At 37.9% G+C, this 18,492-nt stretch overlaps 1 protein-coding gene across 1 annotated transcript in view; it reads right to left on the bottom strand.

The window, feature by feature from the left end:
- The window catches only part of LOC122074110 (eukaryotic translation initiation factor 4B3-like), a 31,798-nt gene extending 13,858 nt beyond the window's left edge, over window positions 1-17,940 (bottom strand). Inside the window, exon 1 of the mRNA XM_042638952.1 lies at window positions 16,019-17,940. Within this exon, the coding sequence (XP_042494886.1) occupies window positions 16,019-17,139 (1,121 nt within the window). The 5' untranslated portion in view covers window positions 17,140-17,940. The remainder of the gene's footprint in view (window positions 1-16,018) is intronic.
- Window positions 17,941-18,492: the final 552 nt, after the last annotated feature.

Genomic DNA, 18,492 nt, shown 5'->3' with positions numbered 1-18,492 from the left:
GTATCGTATCGGAGATACGCTAAAGATACGCAATGGATATGAAACACATTTTTAAACACTTTTGCATAAAAAATTTGTTAAAAAAAACTATTGATAACATGTATTATGCATAAACACTAAATTGAGGGTATCGCACTAAGAATTCAAGGTTTGTAGTTGTCCCATAAATGTAAAATCCTTGTTCCCAACCTTGATTTCCACTTTAGTTAGAGAGAAATATGACTGGCAGCAACTTTGGAACAAAAACCCCTCAAAAAATAGTGTTTTCTGAAAAAATACCCATCTTGGCCATTATATGACCATAGCGCACTGTATCGGTACATACTGATACTCACCGATATGTATTAATCGATACATACCAATACGTACTGATACTCATCGATACGTACCAATCGATACATACAAATACTCACCGATACTTACCAATACATACTAAAACGTATATTTCACCTCGATTTTATATTTTCCATAGAGTATCAATACGTATTGATAGTGTATTGGTGCATATCGATATGTATTGTAGGATATATATAGATACGAAAGGATTTTAAAAATTCCATGTATCGTATCGGTCGGATAAATTTAAGATACGTTTCAGAGGGTATCGTATCGGTATCGGAGATACTTTAAACCATGATCTCGGCTGCCTAATTCTTTGACTGGTGAATCTCCAGTCAATGAGAGCTTTCCTGATGAGCAGTTGTTGGCAGTCGCTAGTGAACCGTGGTTCGCTGACATTGTCAACTATTTGGTTATGGGTGTGACACCTCCCCATTGGTACACCCAACATATGTATAGGTTTCATTCCCATGTTAAGTACTTTTTTTTAGATGATCCTTATTTGTTTAAGACGTGTCCAGATCAATTTATCCGACGTTGTATTCCTAATAATCATGAACAGCATTCTATTCTATCTTTTTGCCATGATCAGGCATGTGGAGGCCATTTTAGTGCAAAGAAGACTGCGGCCAAAGTTTTACAGTGTGGATTCTATTGGCCTAACCTCTTCAAGGATGCTTTTGTGTATTGCAAGTCTTGTAAAGCCTATCAATCTTTAGGACGTGTGACCAAGAGAAATATAATGCCCCCTCAACCTAATTCTAGTTGTTGAAATTTTTTATGTGTGGGGTATTGATTTCATGGACCATTCCCTAATTCTTTTGGGAATTTATATATCTTATTGGCTATAGATTATGTTTCTAAATGGATTGAAGCCATTGCCTGTAAATCTAATGACCACAAAGTAGTGGTTAAGTTTATGAAATAGTACATTTTCTCCCGCTTTGGTACACCACGTGCAATTGTTAGTGATAGGGGTGCACACTTTGGCAATAGGCCTCTCGAAGCCTTGATAAAGAAATATGGGATCACCCATAAGCTAGCTACTCCTTATCACCCCCAAACTAGTGGCCAAGTGGAGGTGACCAATAGGCAAATCAAGCAGATTTAGAGAAAACTGTTAATACTAATCGCAAGGATTGGTCTAATCGATTGGTGGATACCTTGTGGGCACATAGGACTGCTTACAAGACCGATTTGGGTCAATCTCCCTACAGTCTGATGTATGGGAAGGCATGTCATTTACCGGTTGAGTTAGAACATAAGGCGTTTTGGGCTATCAAACAGTTAAATTTTGATCTGTCTACTGCTGGAGCGCATAGGAAACTCCACCTAGTAGAGTTGGAGGAGATTAGGAACGATGCCTATGATAGTGCTCGGATTTACAAGGCCAAAACCAAAGCCTTCCATGATAGACAAATTCTTAGGAAATCTTTTCAAGTTGGCAACAAAGTTTTGTTATATAACTTGAGGTTGCATATTTTTCCAAGTAAGTTGAGATCCCGTTGGGATGATCCTTATATTGTGTAGACTGTTTTTTCTTATGGTGCTATTGAAGTTTTGAACCCTAACATAGGTGCAATTTTCAAGGTCAATGGTCAACGATTGAAACCCTTCATTGAGTTGCCATCTTCTGCTCTGGAAGAGGTCATGGAACTCCATGAACCTCTTTACACAGATGACTGACTTTTACTTAGGTATGACCACCTTGCATTGTCCTTACTTATAATTCTTTCCATGCATTGAGGACATTGCATGGCTTAAGTGTGGGGGAGGGAAATCAATGTCTTTTTCTATTTTTGTTTTTTTCTCCTTAGTTTGTATTTGTTTTTCTTTTTGCTTTTTAGCTTGCTAAGGATGAAGTCCTACTTTGGTTTTTGGCTAATGATCATACCATTCGGTTGCTTGATATATAAAAGTAATAGTGTTAATTAAGGTACCCATCTTGAACCATAAAAACCTTGTTGAGAAAAAAAAAAAAAAAAAATCTGTTTTTTTATGGGACTCTTTTGAAAAATAAGAGACCCTTGTTTTACGGTATTGAACCATATGCATGTGGGTTCCCTGTACTCTAGATTTGGAGTTGAGACTTTCTTTTCAGATTGGCATGAGTTGACAAATACATAATTTTAAATGAAGTGTGCAAAGTGATATAAATGAAAAGTAAGAGTTGATTTCCTTAGAACTAGACAGGGCATTGCGCCTCAGGAAGCGTGGTGTCTTGATCGAAACTCTTAGGGAGAAAATTTCTAAAAGAACTCTGACATCACTGTCTATATGGACATATGCAAAAAAGAGAAGCTATATAATAACTTGGGTGTCTGGTGTTTGCTCCACCATGTCATTCAAGCCAACAGTAGTGGAGTAGGATAGAGTTCATTATGAAAAAAAAAAAACTACACAGCAGGAAAGTATGTGAAAATGTCATCAATACATTAATAACATGTTTAGTCAAAAACACTCCAACGCCTTACTCTTTGGTTCCCTAGTACTTCAGAAGTGGTTTTGCCTTAAGATAAGGATGTTTTGAAAGAGACAAAGTGAATTCCAAATTAAGAAATATGCTTGCACCTGGAATTGATATGGGGTAATAAAAATTTAAGCGTGGGGGTCCCTAGATCAAATATAAAAGGAATCATTTTTGCTCTGGATAGGTATGGCCCTTACTTTTAGCCAAGGTTGGGATTTGTTTTTGTTAAGTTTGTCTCGAATTTTTGACCATTTTTGAATATTGACCCGCTCTGACATATTTTGGTGGTGACCCGAATGGGAAGTTTTCTGAGATCTGTGATGGAAGCAGAGGGGTTGGGCCGATAGGCCCAAGCCCAGAGCCCATCACTGATCTCGTATGGGGGTGTGGAAGCGTAGCCCCCGCAATATGGTTCTACCGGATCGATTGCGACCCGATGGGTCGATCCGCGACTTGGAGTATATAATGTACTTTTGTCTTCTTGAGAAAGTTATTGTATTTTGGGGGTTTATCGAGCTAGGGTTTCAAGGCGAGTTTTCTCGCCGCTGCTTGGGTGTAATCTCTTCTGTATGGTGAAACATCTTATTCTTCACCCGAGGACATAGCACACCACCCCGGTGTGTGGATCTCGTTAAATCTCTGTGTCGTGCGGATCTATTGTCTCTTTATTTTTCGTATTTCTTGGTGTTTGATCTAACAAACTGATATCAAAGCTTTGGGTTACTTCGATCCATGGCTTCAACGAAGTACGATATTGATAGGTTCGACGGCAACATTAGTTTTAATCTATGGCAGGGTCGAATGATGGTTGTTCTTAAACAGTAGGGTTTGAAGAAAACCCTATTTGGGAAGGCGAAGAAAATTGCAACTATGTCTGTGAAGATTGGAACGATTTGGATGATAAAACCCTTTCAGCTATTCAGTTGTGTCTTTCAAATGATGTTCTACAAGTTCTCTCAGGCTGTGTTTGGTAACCAAGAGAAGAAAAGAAAAGAAAAAAGTACAATTTTTGTACTTTTTTTCTTGGGTGAAGAATTTCTCTTTGCACTTGGTATGTCTTCACCCCAAGAGAAGATTCACCTTTTAAAATTCAAAATTCCTTTTGGGAATTGTGAAGTTTTCTTTTGCTCCCCAAAAAAAAATCTTACAAAAAACACAAGAAAACATGAGAAAATATGACAACATAATGAGACAAAAAAAAGAATGATTACATAATGATTTCCTGTCTCTCTCTTAAAATTCAAAATTTTTTGAATTTTTTTTTTCTTTCCTTTTCTTCTCTTGGTAACCAAACATACATACTCTTTTTATTTTCTCACCACTTCATTTCTTTTCTTCTCTTTTCTTCTATAGATTCTTTTTTCTTTTCTTTTCTTCTCTTGGCTACCAAGCACAGCCTCAGAGAAAACGACTGCATAATCATGGGTGAAGTTAGAGAATCTCCACCTCACCAGATCCCTCACCAATAGGTTGAGATTGAAGCAACTGTATACCCTTCATATGGGTAAAGGTACTTCTATTAAATCCCACATGTCTGAATTTAATTCTATTGTTACTGATTTAAAAAGGATAGATGTTAAAATAGGCGATGAAGATTTGGTTTTATTATTGTTATGTTCTCTGCCTCCATCTTATAAGCATTTTAAGGATACCATAATTTATGGTAGAGAGACAATCTCTATTGAGGATATCAAGAATCTGCAAAGCAATGGGTATATTAAATCTGAATGCTATAAGCTTTTTAATAAGCAGAAAGCAGGTGGTGGTGTCCAAAATCAACAGAAGAGAGATGATTCTGCAGAAGCTAGTATTGCTGAAGATGAGAGTGAGTATGATATGCTTTTGGTGACTGATGATAAGAGTCAGATCACAGGATGAATGGATTCTTAACTCTGGTTGTTCCTACCATATGTGTCCCAATCGTAAATGGTTTTCCACGTACGAATCAGTTCGAGGTGGAGTTATGTTGATGGAAAATAATGCTTCTTGTAAGACTATTAGAATGGGAACGATCAATATCAAGATGTATGATGGCATTGTCAGAACCTTGTCTAATGTCAGGAATTTCCCTGATTTGAAGAAAAATCTCATCAGTTTAGGCACTCTTGATTCAAATGGGTGCAAATATACAGCTGAAGGTGGAGTCATGAAGATCAGCAAGGGTATTCTCTTGTTGATAAAAGGAATCAAAGTTGGCAGTTTGTATGTGTTACAGGGTATCACAGTCACTAGGTCTGTTGCAATAGCTTCATCATCTATGTCTGAATCAAATGTCAAAAATTTATGGCACATGAGGTTAGGCCATATGAGTGAAAGAGGAATGACATCATTAAGTAAAAGGGGCTTGTTGTGTGGTCAGAGTACAAGAGCAATGGAGTTTTGTGAGCATTGTGTGTTTGGGAAGCAAAAGAGAGTCAGTTTCGATACTGCTATTCACAGGATCAAGGGAAGTTTAGACTACATTCATTCAGACCTATGGGCACCCTCCAGGGTTGCTTCAAAGGGGGCTAGTGCAAGGTACTTGCTTACTTTCATTGATGATTTCTATAGGAAGGTTTGGGTCTATTTCTTGAAGCACAAATAAAGTATTTAACACTTTCAAACAGTAGAATAATTTGCTTCAGAAGCAGACCGGGAAACAAATTAAGAGGTTGAGAACCAATAATGGCATAGAGTTCTGTGAAGGTGACTTTAATGAGTTCTGCAAAAATGAAGGTATTGCAAGACATCATACAGTTGTTAAAACACCCCAGCAAAATAGAGTGGCAGAGCATATGAATAGAACCTTGTTAGAAAAGGCAAGGTGTATGTTATCAAATGCAAGATTAGGCAAGGAGTTCTGGGTAGAAACAGTTAACACAGCAACCTTGTTGGTGAATCGATCTCCTCGCACAGCTATTGAGTGCAAGACTCCAAAGGAAATTTGGTCAGGTAAGCCTACAGACTACTCTAATTTAAAAGTATTTGGATGTCCTGCTTATGCACATGTGAATGATGGAAAGTTGGAACCTAAGACTAAAAAATGCATTTTTCTTATGTATGGATCTGGAGTGAATAGATACAAGTTGTGGTGTCCTGATCCAAAGTCTCCAAAATTTCTTATTAGCAGAGATGTTACTTTTGATGAATCTGCTATATTGCATCGTAGGAAAGAAGCTCTTGTTCATTGTGATGAAAGTCAAGAAAAATCTAGAGAGAAGGTGGAGTTTGAAATTGATGGTTCATCTTCAAACAAAGTACAATCTACTTTAGTTCAGCTTCCTACTTTAACTGAAGGAGATGATGCTCAAGAAAATAAAAAAGAAGAGCGATACAGCATTGCCAAGGATAGACCAAGGAAGAATATTAGACAATCACAAAAGTATGGGCATGCTGAATTTGTTGCTTATGCATTGTCTGTTGCAGATACAATTGAAAATAGTGAGCCTGCAACATATTCTGAAGTTGTTACTTCAATTGATTCTACAAAATGGTTGATTGCCATGAATGAGATGGAATCTCTTCATAAAAATCAGACTTGGGAGCTTGTCAAGCCGAGAACAGGGAAGAAAATTGTTGGCTGCAAATGGGTTTTCAAGAAGAAGGAATCTGCCTCAGGTGTAGAAGATGCTAGGCATAAGGCACAGTTGGTTGCAAAGGGCTACAATCAAGTACAAAGAGATTTTAATGATGTTTTTTCACCTGTTATTAAGCATAGTTCTATTCATGTCCTACTTGCTTTAGTTGCTATGCATGATTTGGAGTTGGAGCAACTTGATGTAAAAACAGCATTCTTACATAGTGAACTAGAACAGATTTATATGCATCAACCTGAAGGTTTTGTTATAGAAGGTAAGGAGGACCATGTATGCTTGTTGAAGAAGTCCCTATATGGTTTGAAACAGTCTCTTAGACAGTGGTATAAAAGGTTTGATTCAGTTATGGCTAATTTTGGATATTGCAGATGTCAATATGATTGTTGTGTTTATTTCAAAAAACTCTCTGATGGCTCATTCACATATTTGATGCTTTATGTTGATGATATGTTGATTGCAGCAAAAGAGAGGAATGAGGTCAACAGGTTGAAGGAACAATTAAGTTCTGAATTTGAGATGAAAGATTTGGGGGCAGCAAAGAAGATCCTTGGTATGGAGATCAGGAGGGACAGAAAAGCAGGGAAGCTAAAGCTATCTCAATAAAAGTACACTGAGAAGGTATTGAATCGTTTTGGCATGAAAGATGCCAAACCTGTAACTACTCTTGCATCTCATTTTAGACTTTCAGTTGCTCTATCACCTAAGATAAATGAAGAGGTGGAGTACATATCACATGTTCCATACTCTAGTGCAGTTGGCTCCGTTATGTAAGCTATGGTTTTGCACTCGTCTTAACATTTCACAAGCTGTCAGTGTGGTGAGCAGATATTTGTCATGTCCAGGTAAAGCTCATTAGGAAGCAGTGAAGTGGATACTTAGGTACTTGAAAGGGACCTTTGGTGTTTGTTTGAAGCTTGGGAGAAATTGTGATAGTTTATCTGGTTATGTTGATTCAGATTATGCAGGTGATCTTGACAAGAGGTCACTCACAGGCTATGTATTTATTCTTGGAGGAAGTACGGCTAGTTGGAAAGCTACTTTACAGTCTACAGTTGCATTATCTACTATTGAAGCAGAGTATATGGTAATGACTGAGGCAATTAAAGAAGCTATTTGGCTTAGAGGTTTGTTGGGAGAACTCAGCATGGATCATGGGGTGACTGCGGTCCATTGTGATAGCCAGAGTGCTATTCACTTGACTAAAGATTTGATGTATCATGAGAGGACAAAGCACATTGATGTTCAGTATCATTTCATAAAAGAGATAATTGCTTAATGTAATATTCAAGTGTTGAAGACTAGTACTGAAGATAATCCACCTGATATATTGACTAAGCCTCTGTGTTGGTAAGTTCGAACATTGCTTGAACTTACTTGATGTTTGCCGTGTTTGAGTTCATCCCTTTGGAGGGCTATAAGATAAGATGAAGATTTTAGCTATTTGTTTGTTTGTTGGAGGAGAATTCAAGTCAAGGTGGAGATTTGTTAAGTTTCTCTCGAATTCTTGACCCGTTTTGAAGATTGACCTGCTCCGACATATTTTGGTAGCGACCCGAATGGGAAGTTTTTCTGAGATCTGTGATGGAAGCAGAGGGGTTGGGCCGATAGGCCCAAGCCCGAAGCCCATCACTGATCTCGTATGCGGGCAGTATGGTTCAACCGGATCGATCGCGACCCGATGGGTCGACCCGCGACTTGGAGTATATAATGTATTGTTGTCTTATTGAGAAAGTTATTGTATTTTGGGGGTTTATCGAGCTAGGGTTTCAGGGCAAGTTTTCTCACCGATGCTTGGGTGTAATCTCTCTTCTGCATAGTGAAACATCTTCTACGCCCGAGGACGTAGTACACCACCTTGGTGTGTAAACCTCGTTAAATCTCTGTCGTACGGATCTATTCTCTTTATTTTTTGTATTTTTTAGTGTTTGATCTAACAGTTTTTTCTGAATTTTAGGTGTTTATTCCCTGCAAACACCCACGAGACAACACGTCCTCTAGGGGTGACCTAGTGGTTTAAAGGCTTGTTGCACATGTTATGTGCAACCGTGATTCCTACGAAAGTGAGTTAGGTCTTTTGCTTTTATTCTTTTTCTTTTGCTAGATGACTAACAAAGTCTAAGTGTGGGGGAATTATGATGAGCACATTTATGTGTGAAATCTAGGGTTTAAAGTATCGGTCCATATCGTACCATATCGGTCAATACGTATCCGTATTGGCCCTTATCGATAGGATACAGACCGATACGATACGGACCGATACGATACATGAAATTTTTTAAACCATTTTGTATCGATACGTATCTTACGATACACATCGATACGTACCAATACGATCATAAAATGGCCAAAATGGGTAATTTTTTAGAAAAACACAATTTTTTGAGGTGTTTTTGTTCCAAAGTTGCTACCAACCATTTTTCTCTCTAACTAAAGTGGAAATCAAGGTTAGGAACAAGGATTTTACATTTATTGAACAACTACAAACCTTTGATTCTTAGTGCGATACTCTTAATTTACTATTTATGCATATACATGTTATATATAGCTTTTTTTAACTATTTTTTTTATGGAAAAGTGTATAAAAAACTGTTTCCTATCTATTTATGTACATATCTTTAGCGTATCTCCGATACGATACGATATCCTTCGATACGTATCTTAATTTTGGCCGATCGATATGGCAACCGATACTGATACTTAATCTTAGTGAAATCTAGGGGTTTGTTTGATAACATTTCTACCGCTTCTGTTTCAAGAAACAGCAGAAACATAAATTTCCGTTTCTAGAAATAGAAACAAAATTGAAGGTGCTTGATAAGTCATGTTTCCGGAAGTCAATAGTAACCAGCGAAAGAATGACCACGAGTCGTTTCCAGAAACGGCTCTACTTGTTTCGCCTAGGTCGTTTCTTGAACTATAAATAGGTAGAAATTTCTATTTCTATTTCTGAAAACAAGTGAAACGAAACAGTTTTATCTAACGCTTTTTGTTCCGTTTCTGCCGTTTCTAGACATAGAAGCGGCAGAAGCGCGTTTCTTGAAACGTTATCAAACGGTCCCTAAATTTCTATTTCTATAAACAAAAACGGAATTGAAGGTGTTTGATAAGTCATGTTTCTAAAAGTCGATAATAACCAGCGAAAGAATAACCATAAGTCGTTTCCAGAAACAGCAAGTTGTTTCATCTGGGTCGTTTCTTAAACCATAAATAGGTAGAAATTTCAATTTCTATTTCTAAAAACAAGTGAAACGAAACAGTTTTATCAAACGCTTTTTGTTCTGTTTCTGGACACAAAAACGGCAGAAACACATTTCTTGAAACGTTATCAAACGGGCCCTAGGTAGTAAAGCATTCATTTTACATAATTAGAATGAAGTTGCTTTGGGTTTTACTCTCTTTTCGCAAGTATTGTATTTTCAATGCCTTAAGAACTATCGGACATCGTATCTCCAATTTTACACATAAAGATGTCCTATTTCGTTTCATGGTTACTAAGAGGACGAAATTCTGAACAAGATGGACGTGTTGCACTAAAAGTACACATTCGTTTAGACACCCGCACATGTGATTATTCTTTTCGGGGGCCAGAAAAATAATAATGGACCAAAACTGAACTGAGATGCAAGCCAGCCCTTCTGCAGTTGTCCTAAGGGGAACATTCTAGATGCCAACAAGCTAGAGGGACCCACATGGGGTGTTGAACACTCTCCTCCACTTTGGGTGATTTTCTCTTTTTGGAGATTTTGTGAAGATTTTCTCTATCTTATTTTCCACCAACTTAAAGCAACAAGGACATGGATAGGATTTCCCATTAAATTAGAAGATTGGTCAAAGCAAAGCAAAAAAAATCGTCCAAAGGGGGTTTGTGCGCAAGTTTGAAGAGAGAGAAAAAGAAGGAAATAAAAGAAAAAATAAGGCAAGAAAAATCATGGGAGATTCTCTCTCCACACTTTTTCTCCCTTTCTCTTCTCTCTCTACCTCATTAAGATCTAAAAAAATCCTCCTTTTTTTTTTAGAAACTAAAATCATTGGCTTCCCTCCCCCATTCTCTATATAATAGAATCAACACAACGGGAGGGGGCACTTCTCTTTTTCTTAGGGTTTTCTTATAGTTTGACTTCGCTAATTCTTCTTAGTTTTTGCTTTATACACTTTTATAATAGTTTTTTATTTTATTAATGCAAGCATTTTTGTTTTTGATTCAGTCTTTTAATTTTATTGTTTATGGTATTAAAGTTGTAATTTTCAATTTCTAGTTCTAGGCTTAATTCTAGGTAACAATAACAAGCTGTGGAGCATCTCTTTCAAGTTCAGTTTTTCTCTTCTAGATTTGTTTTCTCCAGTCCTAGCAATTACATATTTGGTTTATTCGAGATCTGGTTTTTAGGGCTGGTAGTATTTCAAATCAGCCAAGTTTTCAAGTTCAAGTATTGAAGTTCAGTAGGTAAGCTTCTACATAAGTCTCCTCACCGCCCCTTTCGCTCCCTCTTCTTGTTACCAATCATTCTTAAATTAGGTTTTAAATTTTTAGTTTTACATTATTGCTTTCCCTTTCCTCCAATGTTCATGGTTAGATTATGCGTTGGCTTTGCCCCTCTCTAAGCCATAAAACCATCCTTTTATTTCAGTTATTTATTTTTAGTCATCCCTTCCCCTTAAGCTAAGTAGAAAAGCCCTTGTAAGTGTTACTCTCTAGTCAAGTAGGGAAGCTTGCATTATTTGCAGTGCATAACTCAGGCTAAATAGAAAAACCTACTTGAATGCCTCTCTCTGGCTTTGTTCCCGCTTTTATTTACTTTTCAACACTTTTACTTTAAATTATTTGCTTTTTAATTGCGTGGTTTGAGTATTTAACTTCCTAGATGACGAATGGTTAGGTTAGATGTGAATGGTTAGGTTTTTATTTTTAATTGCAATTCCAATTTCCTTAGTTGTGTTGGTTAGAACGTTATATTAGATGCATTTGTTTTAGGTCGGTAGTTAGAATTAGATCACAATCAATCAATCAATCGTACACTTTCGTGTTACTAAAAGAAGCTAAAAATAAAGTGGCTACTCTCCTTGTGTTCGACCCGTTAGCTGCATTGATCCATACGCTTGTTTGAGATTTAAAAGTAACTGCAAACATACGGATCAGTGTAGCTAACGGGTTGAACACAAGGAAAACAGCCACTTTATTTTTAACATCTTTTAACAACGCAAAAGTGTACGGATTGATTGATTGTGATCTAATTCTAACTACCAAGCTAAAACAAATGCATCTAATATAACGTCCTAACCAACACAACTAAGGAAATTGGAATTGCAATTAAAAACAAAAACCTAACCATTCACATCTAACCCTAACCATTCGTCATCTAAGAATTTAAATACTCAAATCACGCAATTAAAAAGCAAATAAATGAAAGTAAAAGTGCTGAAATAAAAAGTGTTGAAAAGCAAATAAAAGTATAAATAAAGAGGACAAAGCCAAAGAGAGGCACACAAATAGGTTTCTCTACTTAGCCCGAGGGATGCACTGCAAACAATGCAAGCTTCCTTACTTGACTAGAGAGTAACTCTTACAAAGGCTTTTCTACTTAGCTTAAGCGGAAGGGATGACTGAAAATAAATAACTTAAATAAAATGATGGTTCTATGGCTTAGAGAGGGGCAAAGCCAACGCATAATCTAGTCATGAACCTTGGGGGAAAGGGAAAGCAATAATGTAAAACTAAAAATTTAAAACCTAAATTAAAAATGATGAGTAGCAAGAAGAGGGAATGAAACGGGGTGAGGAGACTAATGTAGAAGCCTACCTACCTGAATTTTAATACTTGAACTTGAAAACTTGGTTGATTTGAAATACTACCAGCCCAAAAAATCAGATCTGGAATAAACCAAATCTGAAATTGCTAGGCCTGGAGAAAACAAATCTAAAACAAAAAAATGAACTTGAAAGAGATACTCCACAGCTTCTTGTTGTCACCTAGAACCACACCTAGAACTATAAATTGAAAATTACAACTTCAATTCCATAAACAATAAAATTAAAAGATTGAATCAAAAACAAAAGTACTTGAATTAATAAAATAAAAAGATCTTATAAAAGTGCATAAAGCAAAAACTAAGAAGAACTAGATAAGACAAATTAGAATAAAACCCTAACAAAAAGAGAAGTGCCCCCTCCCCTTGTGTTGATTCTATTATATAGAGAATGGGTGAGGGAAGCTAACGATTTTAGCTTCTAAAAAAAATAGAATTTTTTTAGATCTTGTTGATGAGGTGGAGAGAGAAGAGAGAAAGGGAGAAAACGTGTGGAAAGAGAATCTCCCATGATTTTTCTTACCTTTCTTCCCTATTTTTTCTCTTTTATTTCCTTCTTTTTCCCTCTCTTCAACTTGCGCACAAATCCCCCTTTGGACTATTTTTCTTGCTTTGCTTTGACCAATCTTCTAATTTAATGGAAAATCTCGTCCATGCCCTTGGTGCTTTAAGTAGGTGAAAAATAAGAGATAGAAAATCTCTACAAATCTCCAAAAAGAGAAAATCACCCAAAGTGGAGGAGAGTGTTCAACGCCCCATGTGGCTCCCTCCATCTTGTTGGCATTTGGAATATTCCCCTAGGACAACTGTAGAAGGGTTGGGCTGCATCTCGGTTCAGTTCTGGTCCATTATTCTTTTTCTTGCATGAAAATAATAATCGCGTGCACAAGTGTCTAAACGAATGTGTACTTTTAATGCAACACGTCCATCTTGCTCAGAATTTCGTCATCTTCGCAACCATGAAAAGAAATATGACCTATTTATATGTAAAATTGGAGATATGACGTCCGATAGTCCTTAAGGCCTTTAAAAGAGAGTAAAACCCAAAGTAGTTCCATTCTAAATATGTAAAATGCATGCTTTACCACCTAGATTTCACACATAAATGTGCTCATCACTTATCCTGAATTGGGGTAACTCCCAAGTCAGCTCTAACCCGGTCATTCCTCACTCTATAATTCTGAGTTTTGTCCGCACATCCACCGCAACATCATCTCTACCACAATCAACTTATCTATATACTTCTTGGCTGCCCAAGATTCCGCTCCATACATCATAGCCTATATTACGACTGTCCTGTAGAATTTTCTTTAAGCTTTAAAAGAATATGCCGATCACACGTGACACAACACTCCAAACGCAAATAATCACCGCCACACTAATTATCTGCACTGCATCATCTTCTTCTTAACATTATAGATGTGAAGTATTATTAGTATTTTGTTTTTCACTGGGAGTGGGTGAAAATGTTTGATGGCAATTAGATTAGCAATATCATTCGACAGTTCCAAACCCCTAAGATATAAAAATCTTGCCACCATGCAAACCACAATTTTCATCGTTGGTATCAATGGAGACGCAAACCTCCTTGTTAAATCGTACTTTCAGGAAGAAGCAGACAGCAGACCACTATATTAAGAACAGTTTCCCCAGATAATATGCAAATGTTACACTTGCTTTAGATTTCTCAAAAACAAATACATGTCTCCACGTCCCCCCCCCCCTTAGGCAGATCGATCAAGATGGATCCGCAAGTGATGGGCCAATCTCCAAGATTCTGTTGATATTATTCTAGATCTTTAAATCAGGTCTAATGGCTACGATTGCTCAGATCTCATGGCCAGAATTAAGAAGATAATTTTCAGATTTCAACATTTAACTTCCAATATAAAATTCAGAAATAAATTTAACTTGAATTCATCTTGATGAGGTGGATTGAGAGAGAAATGGAAGGAGGAAGGAAGAGGGGAGATAAAATCTATTGTGCTGTCCCAATAAAGAAAGAGAAGAAATAGGAGGAAAAGAAGAAGATAGAGAATAACAAGAGAAAGAAAATCTCCAGCTGTGGGGGAGGAGAGAGGAGATGAATTGGAATTCTAGATCACCCAAGTGTTGAGGTTCAGAAATCCCAATAAACCAGAATCGCAGTGAGTACGAACACTAAAACCAAAATTGTTAATTTTTAATAAGTCAACAAACACAAATCTGATATGGTCCAAAAAGCCTGTTGAGTGGTCTAATAGGACAGCAAAACAGATCAGTAAACTTTGGATCAACTCTGATGGTCAGATTCTCTATTTTGAAGCAAATCTACTGGAAGTAAGAAGGCTTTGAAACAGCAGAAACAGTGGTAGCTTCATAGGGTTTCAAACCAGAATCAGACTAAGGAAAAATAACAACTTTCTCTGCTGAAACAGATCCCAGAAAGCATAAACAGTACAGAACTAAGATTCAGGAAATTGAAATCTTAGAAAGCAGTGTGACCATAGGATTCTGTCATTCAATGGAGAAAAGTGAGTAGCAGACACTGTATTCGAATTAAAATTCTTAAACAGAAATTAGAACTTGCAATTTAACGCAGAAAACAGTTTCTGAAATCCCAGAATTTAAGAACATAGTTGCAGTAGGATTTCAAGTTCGATTGAAAAGTTCAGATATTTAAACCAGAATTAGAATCAGATCTAGAAACAGGAGATTTTGCTAACATTCCACATTCTCTAGGAGAATGCCATTTGCACCACTTCTGTTTTGTACCTGCATCATTAAGCCTTCAATTTAACCAATTAACCAGTCCCTAATATCTGAGTCTTAGAGAAGTTACAAAATTCCATCCACCACAACAAATCTTCACTTCCCATTAAGGATGAATTATTAAAGGAGAAACCAAATTCATGATGGAAAAAACCCAATTGGCCAGCAAAGAGTTAAAGATAATATGTACGCAATTGGTAAAAAATAATATCAACAATGAAGATTTGACTCCAACATTAATAAGGAATAAAAATGTGGAAAGTTTTCAACAATGATTCAAGAAAATAGTAGCCACAGGTCAAGAAGATAAAGAGACAATTCCAGGATCAGTAAAGAATTGATATGAAAAAAAATGCAACAGTTCAAAGCTAGGAATCCTTTAGAACTCCTCAATAGCAGCATTGCTGTGAAATATTAACAATAGCTGAATACTATGAGAGACTTACTCGCCTCCCTTCCAAAGGAAATCTGTCTAGACAAGACAGAGTCTTGTGACTATGTAACCAATCATTACAGATACAACTAGAAGAAGGGAATATAAGCGCAATTGCTCAGAACAACTTTACTCTCTCTTCCTGTCCAGAGGCGATGGAATCCAACTCAAATTCGTAAGACTGGAATAGATAATTATAATTGATTGAATCAAAGATTAATGCACAAAAGAAATTATTCCATCTTAATAGAGCCCATTATAAGCTCTTGAATAAATTCATAAGCTACAAGGATAGAGCCATAACTAGCAAACACCATTAAGTTAGAATTTCTCGCATCCAACAAAAAGGAGAAGAGATTTTTTAAAATCAAGACTGCAACAGATGATTTCCCGTCATATAAAAATTGAAGTAAACCAAAATGGTTAAAGCTGAACAAAAGCTTCGTAAAAGCATCTATGCAAAGTCAAAAAAAAAATAATAATAATAATATTGAAGACAGGCAACAAGCACAAAATAAGAACTAACTAATGCGCAGGAACTAGCTTCCTTACTCAAGATAACAATATTATTCAACTATTCACCCAAAAGAAGGGAAAAAAAAATCATTCAACAAAACTAGAAGTGGATTAGCCAAGAACAACAGACCTAGGGGTAGGAGCATCAACTGTATCGGTCTTCCTCCAATTTCTCTCAGTGCAATCCTCAGGTGGACTTGCCCTCCAATTCCCACTTCCCAATGCCTTTTTTCCCAGCAATAGCCCATCGGAACCCTCAGAATCCATCTCCTTAAGTTTAACTGATTCAAGCTGTTCGTCAATCTTCTTCCAATCTTCCCCTTTTTCTGCCAAAACCTCCTCTCGTGGCCGAGCTTCTCCAAATGGGTTGGATCCTTTACCTCTCACCGTCGACCCTGACCCTTGCTGTAGCTGCTGATCTACATTATTCACTGGCAACGTACGAGGCTGCAAAACCAGTTTCGGCCTTCCACTTGCACTGCCCTCTTCCCTCTTCTTCCCCCAAGTATCTGAATCCGCAGCTCCTCCATTAGATGTCTCCTTCTGAAACATATCAAAACCTCCTCGCCGCTCCCTTTGGTTCTCAAATCCACCACCAAATCTGCGACCTTCCGAAGATGTGAAGGTCTTGTTTCCCAACCAACTGTCGGATTCATCAGCCCTGGACTGCGAATCGAAAAACCCACCTTTCTCCCTCCTCTCAAAAGCAGGAGCAGCCATAGATTTCTTACCGGCGCCCCAGTCATCGATCTCATCAGCACGGGAAGGAGCAGAATCCTTGTTAAATCCGCCATTCCTACGAGGCTCATCAGAAACCCTAGAAGAGCCCCACCGCGAGTTGGAAGAATCATCCCCATTTGAATACCTGTTTCGGCCTGCGTTATCGTTAAGGCCATACGAACGGAAGCCATTGCGAGAACGTTCGAGCTCCTCTGCGGTGCGCTCGCGGGGTCCAGTGGGTAGAACTAGAAGCTCGTCGGTGGTGAGGCGGGGGGTTTGCACAGCTTTGCCGGTTCCGTGCCCGACCGGCTTCCCTACATTGAATTCGGCAAGTGAGAAAGTCTGAGCTTTCTTCTTCTTGGACTTGGGGGCGGCAGCCGCTGCAAGAGATGGGAAATCGAAATGGGCGTTCTCCCTTTCGATTTCATCTTTCTGCTGTTGCGATTGTTGTTGGAGAATGTCTTCGTGTTCTTCTGAATCAAGTGCCCACTTGCCTGGTTTCGACCAAACAGATGATACAGCGGCCGCCATTTTCTCGCTTCGATTCTTCTCTCTCTAACTTCTTTCGTTTGCTCGCTCCTTTGATGCTCTGTACGTGAGTGTTGCTGGATCTTGTAACATATGAAACGCTTCGGCGGTGCTTGGTCATGGTCATATTAGAAACCTGAAATTACTGTTTCAAACCCCTAGCGCAGTTGGCAAGAGACCGTGCCTAAAACTGCCTCTTACACAAAACACAACGGTCACTGGATTGACAAATCTACCCCTGTTTAAAAAAAACGTTTGTTCGATTTACTACAACCTTCCCTCCCCTCGCGTTTGTCCATGTTACGCTCTCCCTCAAATTTCATTTATTGCATTTAAACCCAAAAATTTAACATGAGACAGATTTGAGGTCTGATCTGTTAACTTGAACCATGTTCTATTTAATCACCATGATCTTCCCAGTTTCTTCAACCTACCAATGAACAAGAGAACTCCAGCAATGCAAACAAATGGCGGCTGCTACGACCTATCGTTTCGTCCGTTACATTTACTACTAAGCTTCTCCTTGCAGAAATCTGGCCATGCCGAGCAGATGGAGTTGAAATCGTCGGACGGAAGATCGTTCAGGAATACTTGGATTTCTGTATTCCAGTTGGTTACCATGAACTTACAACGGTTGCTCTGTCGATGGCATCGATGATTTCTCCGATCACCGTTAATGTATTATGTCCCGATGAGCAACCGAGATTTACTATGATAAACGATCGGAATCCGAGCTGTTCACAACCCTCGAAAAGGGCATTTCCAATCAATTAGTGAAAGGATTGGAAGCAAGACGGTGTCACCTCCTCATACTCGCTCCTGCAACGCCCCATCCCCTCTGTTCCTTTCCCAACCCCTGCTTTCGCGCCCAATCTTGCAACCGAACCCAACCTACTACCCCCTCTTCAATGAACCCAACTCATCAGCTCTTTATAGAGTAAAATCATGATTTTAACTTAAAACGACTCTACTCTTCAATTCATTCATCAAATTGGAAATACGAATCACGATTCATGATCATCTGCAAGAGATTTAAAACACTGATCTTGGAAAAAAAATTTCCGTGAAACAAGGACAGAGAGAAAGAGAGAGAAAAAAAAATTATCTTTGTCTACAGCTCCAATTTGTTTTGGAAAAAAAAAAAAAAGAAATGAAAGAGAATTTGCCCAGTCAAAAACCTCATACGGATCTGCTTTTCCTCTTCAATGAACCCAATTCATCAGCAAAAACCCTCAATTTTCAAATCCCACTTTCAAGATCAGAAATTTATTCAAAACCTGCAACTCAAAAACCCCTATAAGAAACTTCTTTCCGGAGATCTTCTTCGTCGCCCTCGAAAGGGAATCTTAACCCGAC

Source organism: Macadamia integrifolia, chromosome 3 (genome assembly GCF_013358625.1).
Source record: "Macadamia integrifolia cultivar HAES 741 chromosome 3, SCU_Mint_v3, whole genome shotgun sequence".
NCBI classification, from domain to species: Eukaryota; Viridiplantae; Streptophyta; class Magnoliopsida; order Proteales; family Proteaceae; genus Macadamia; species Macadamia integrifolia.
The sequence above is the reverse complement of the archived record's forward strand: the minus strand, read 5'-3'. Positions and strand labels throughout refer to the sequence as shown.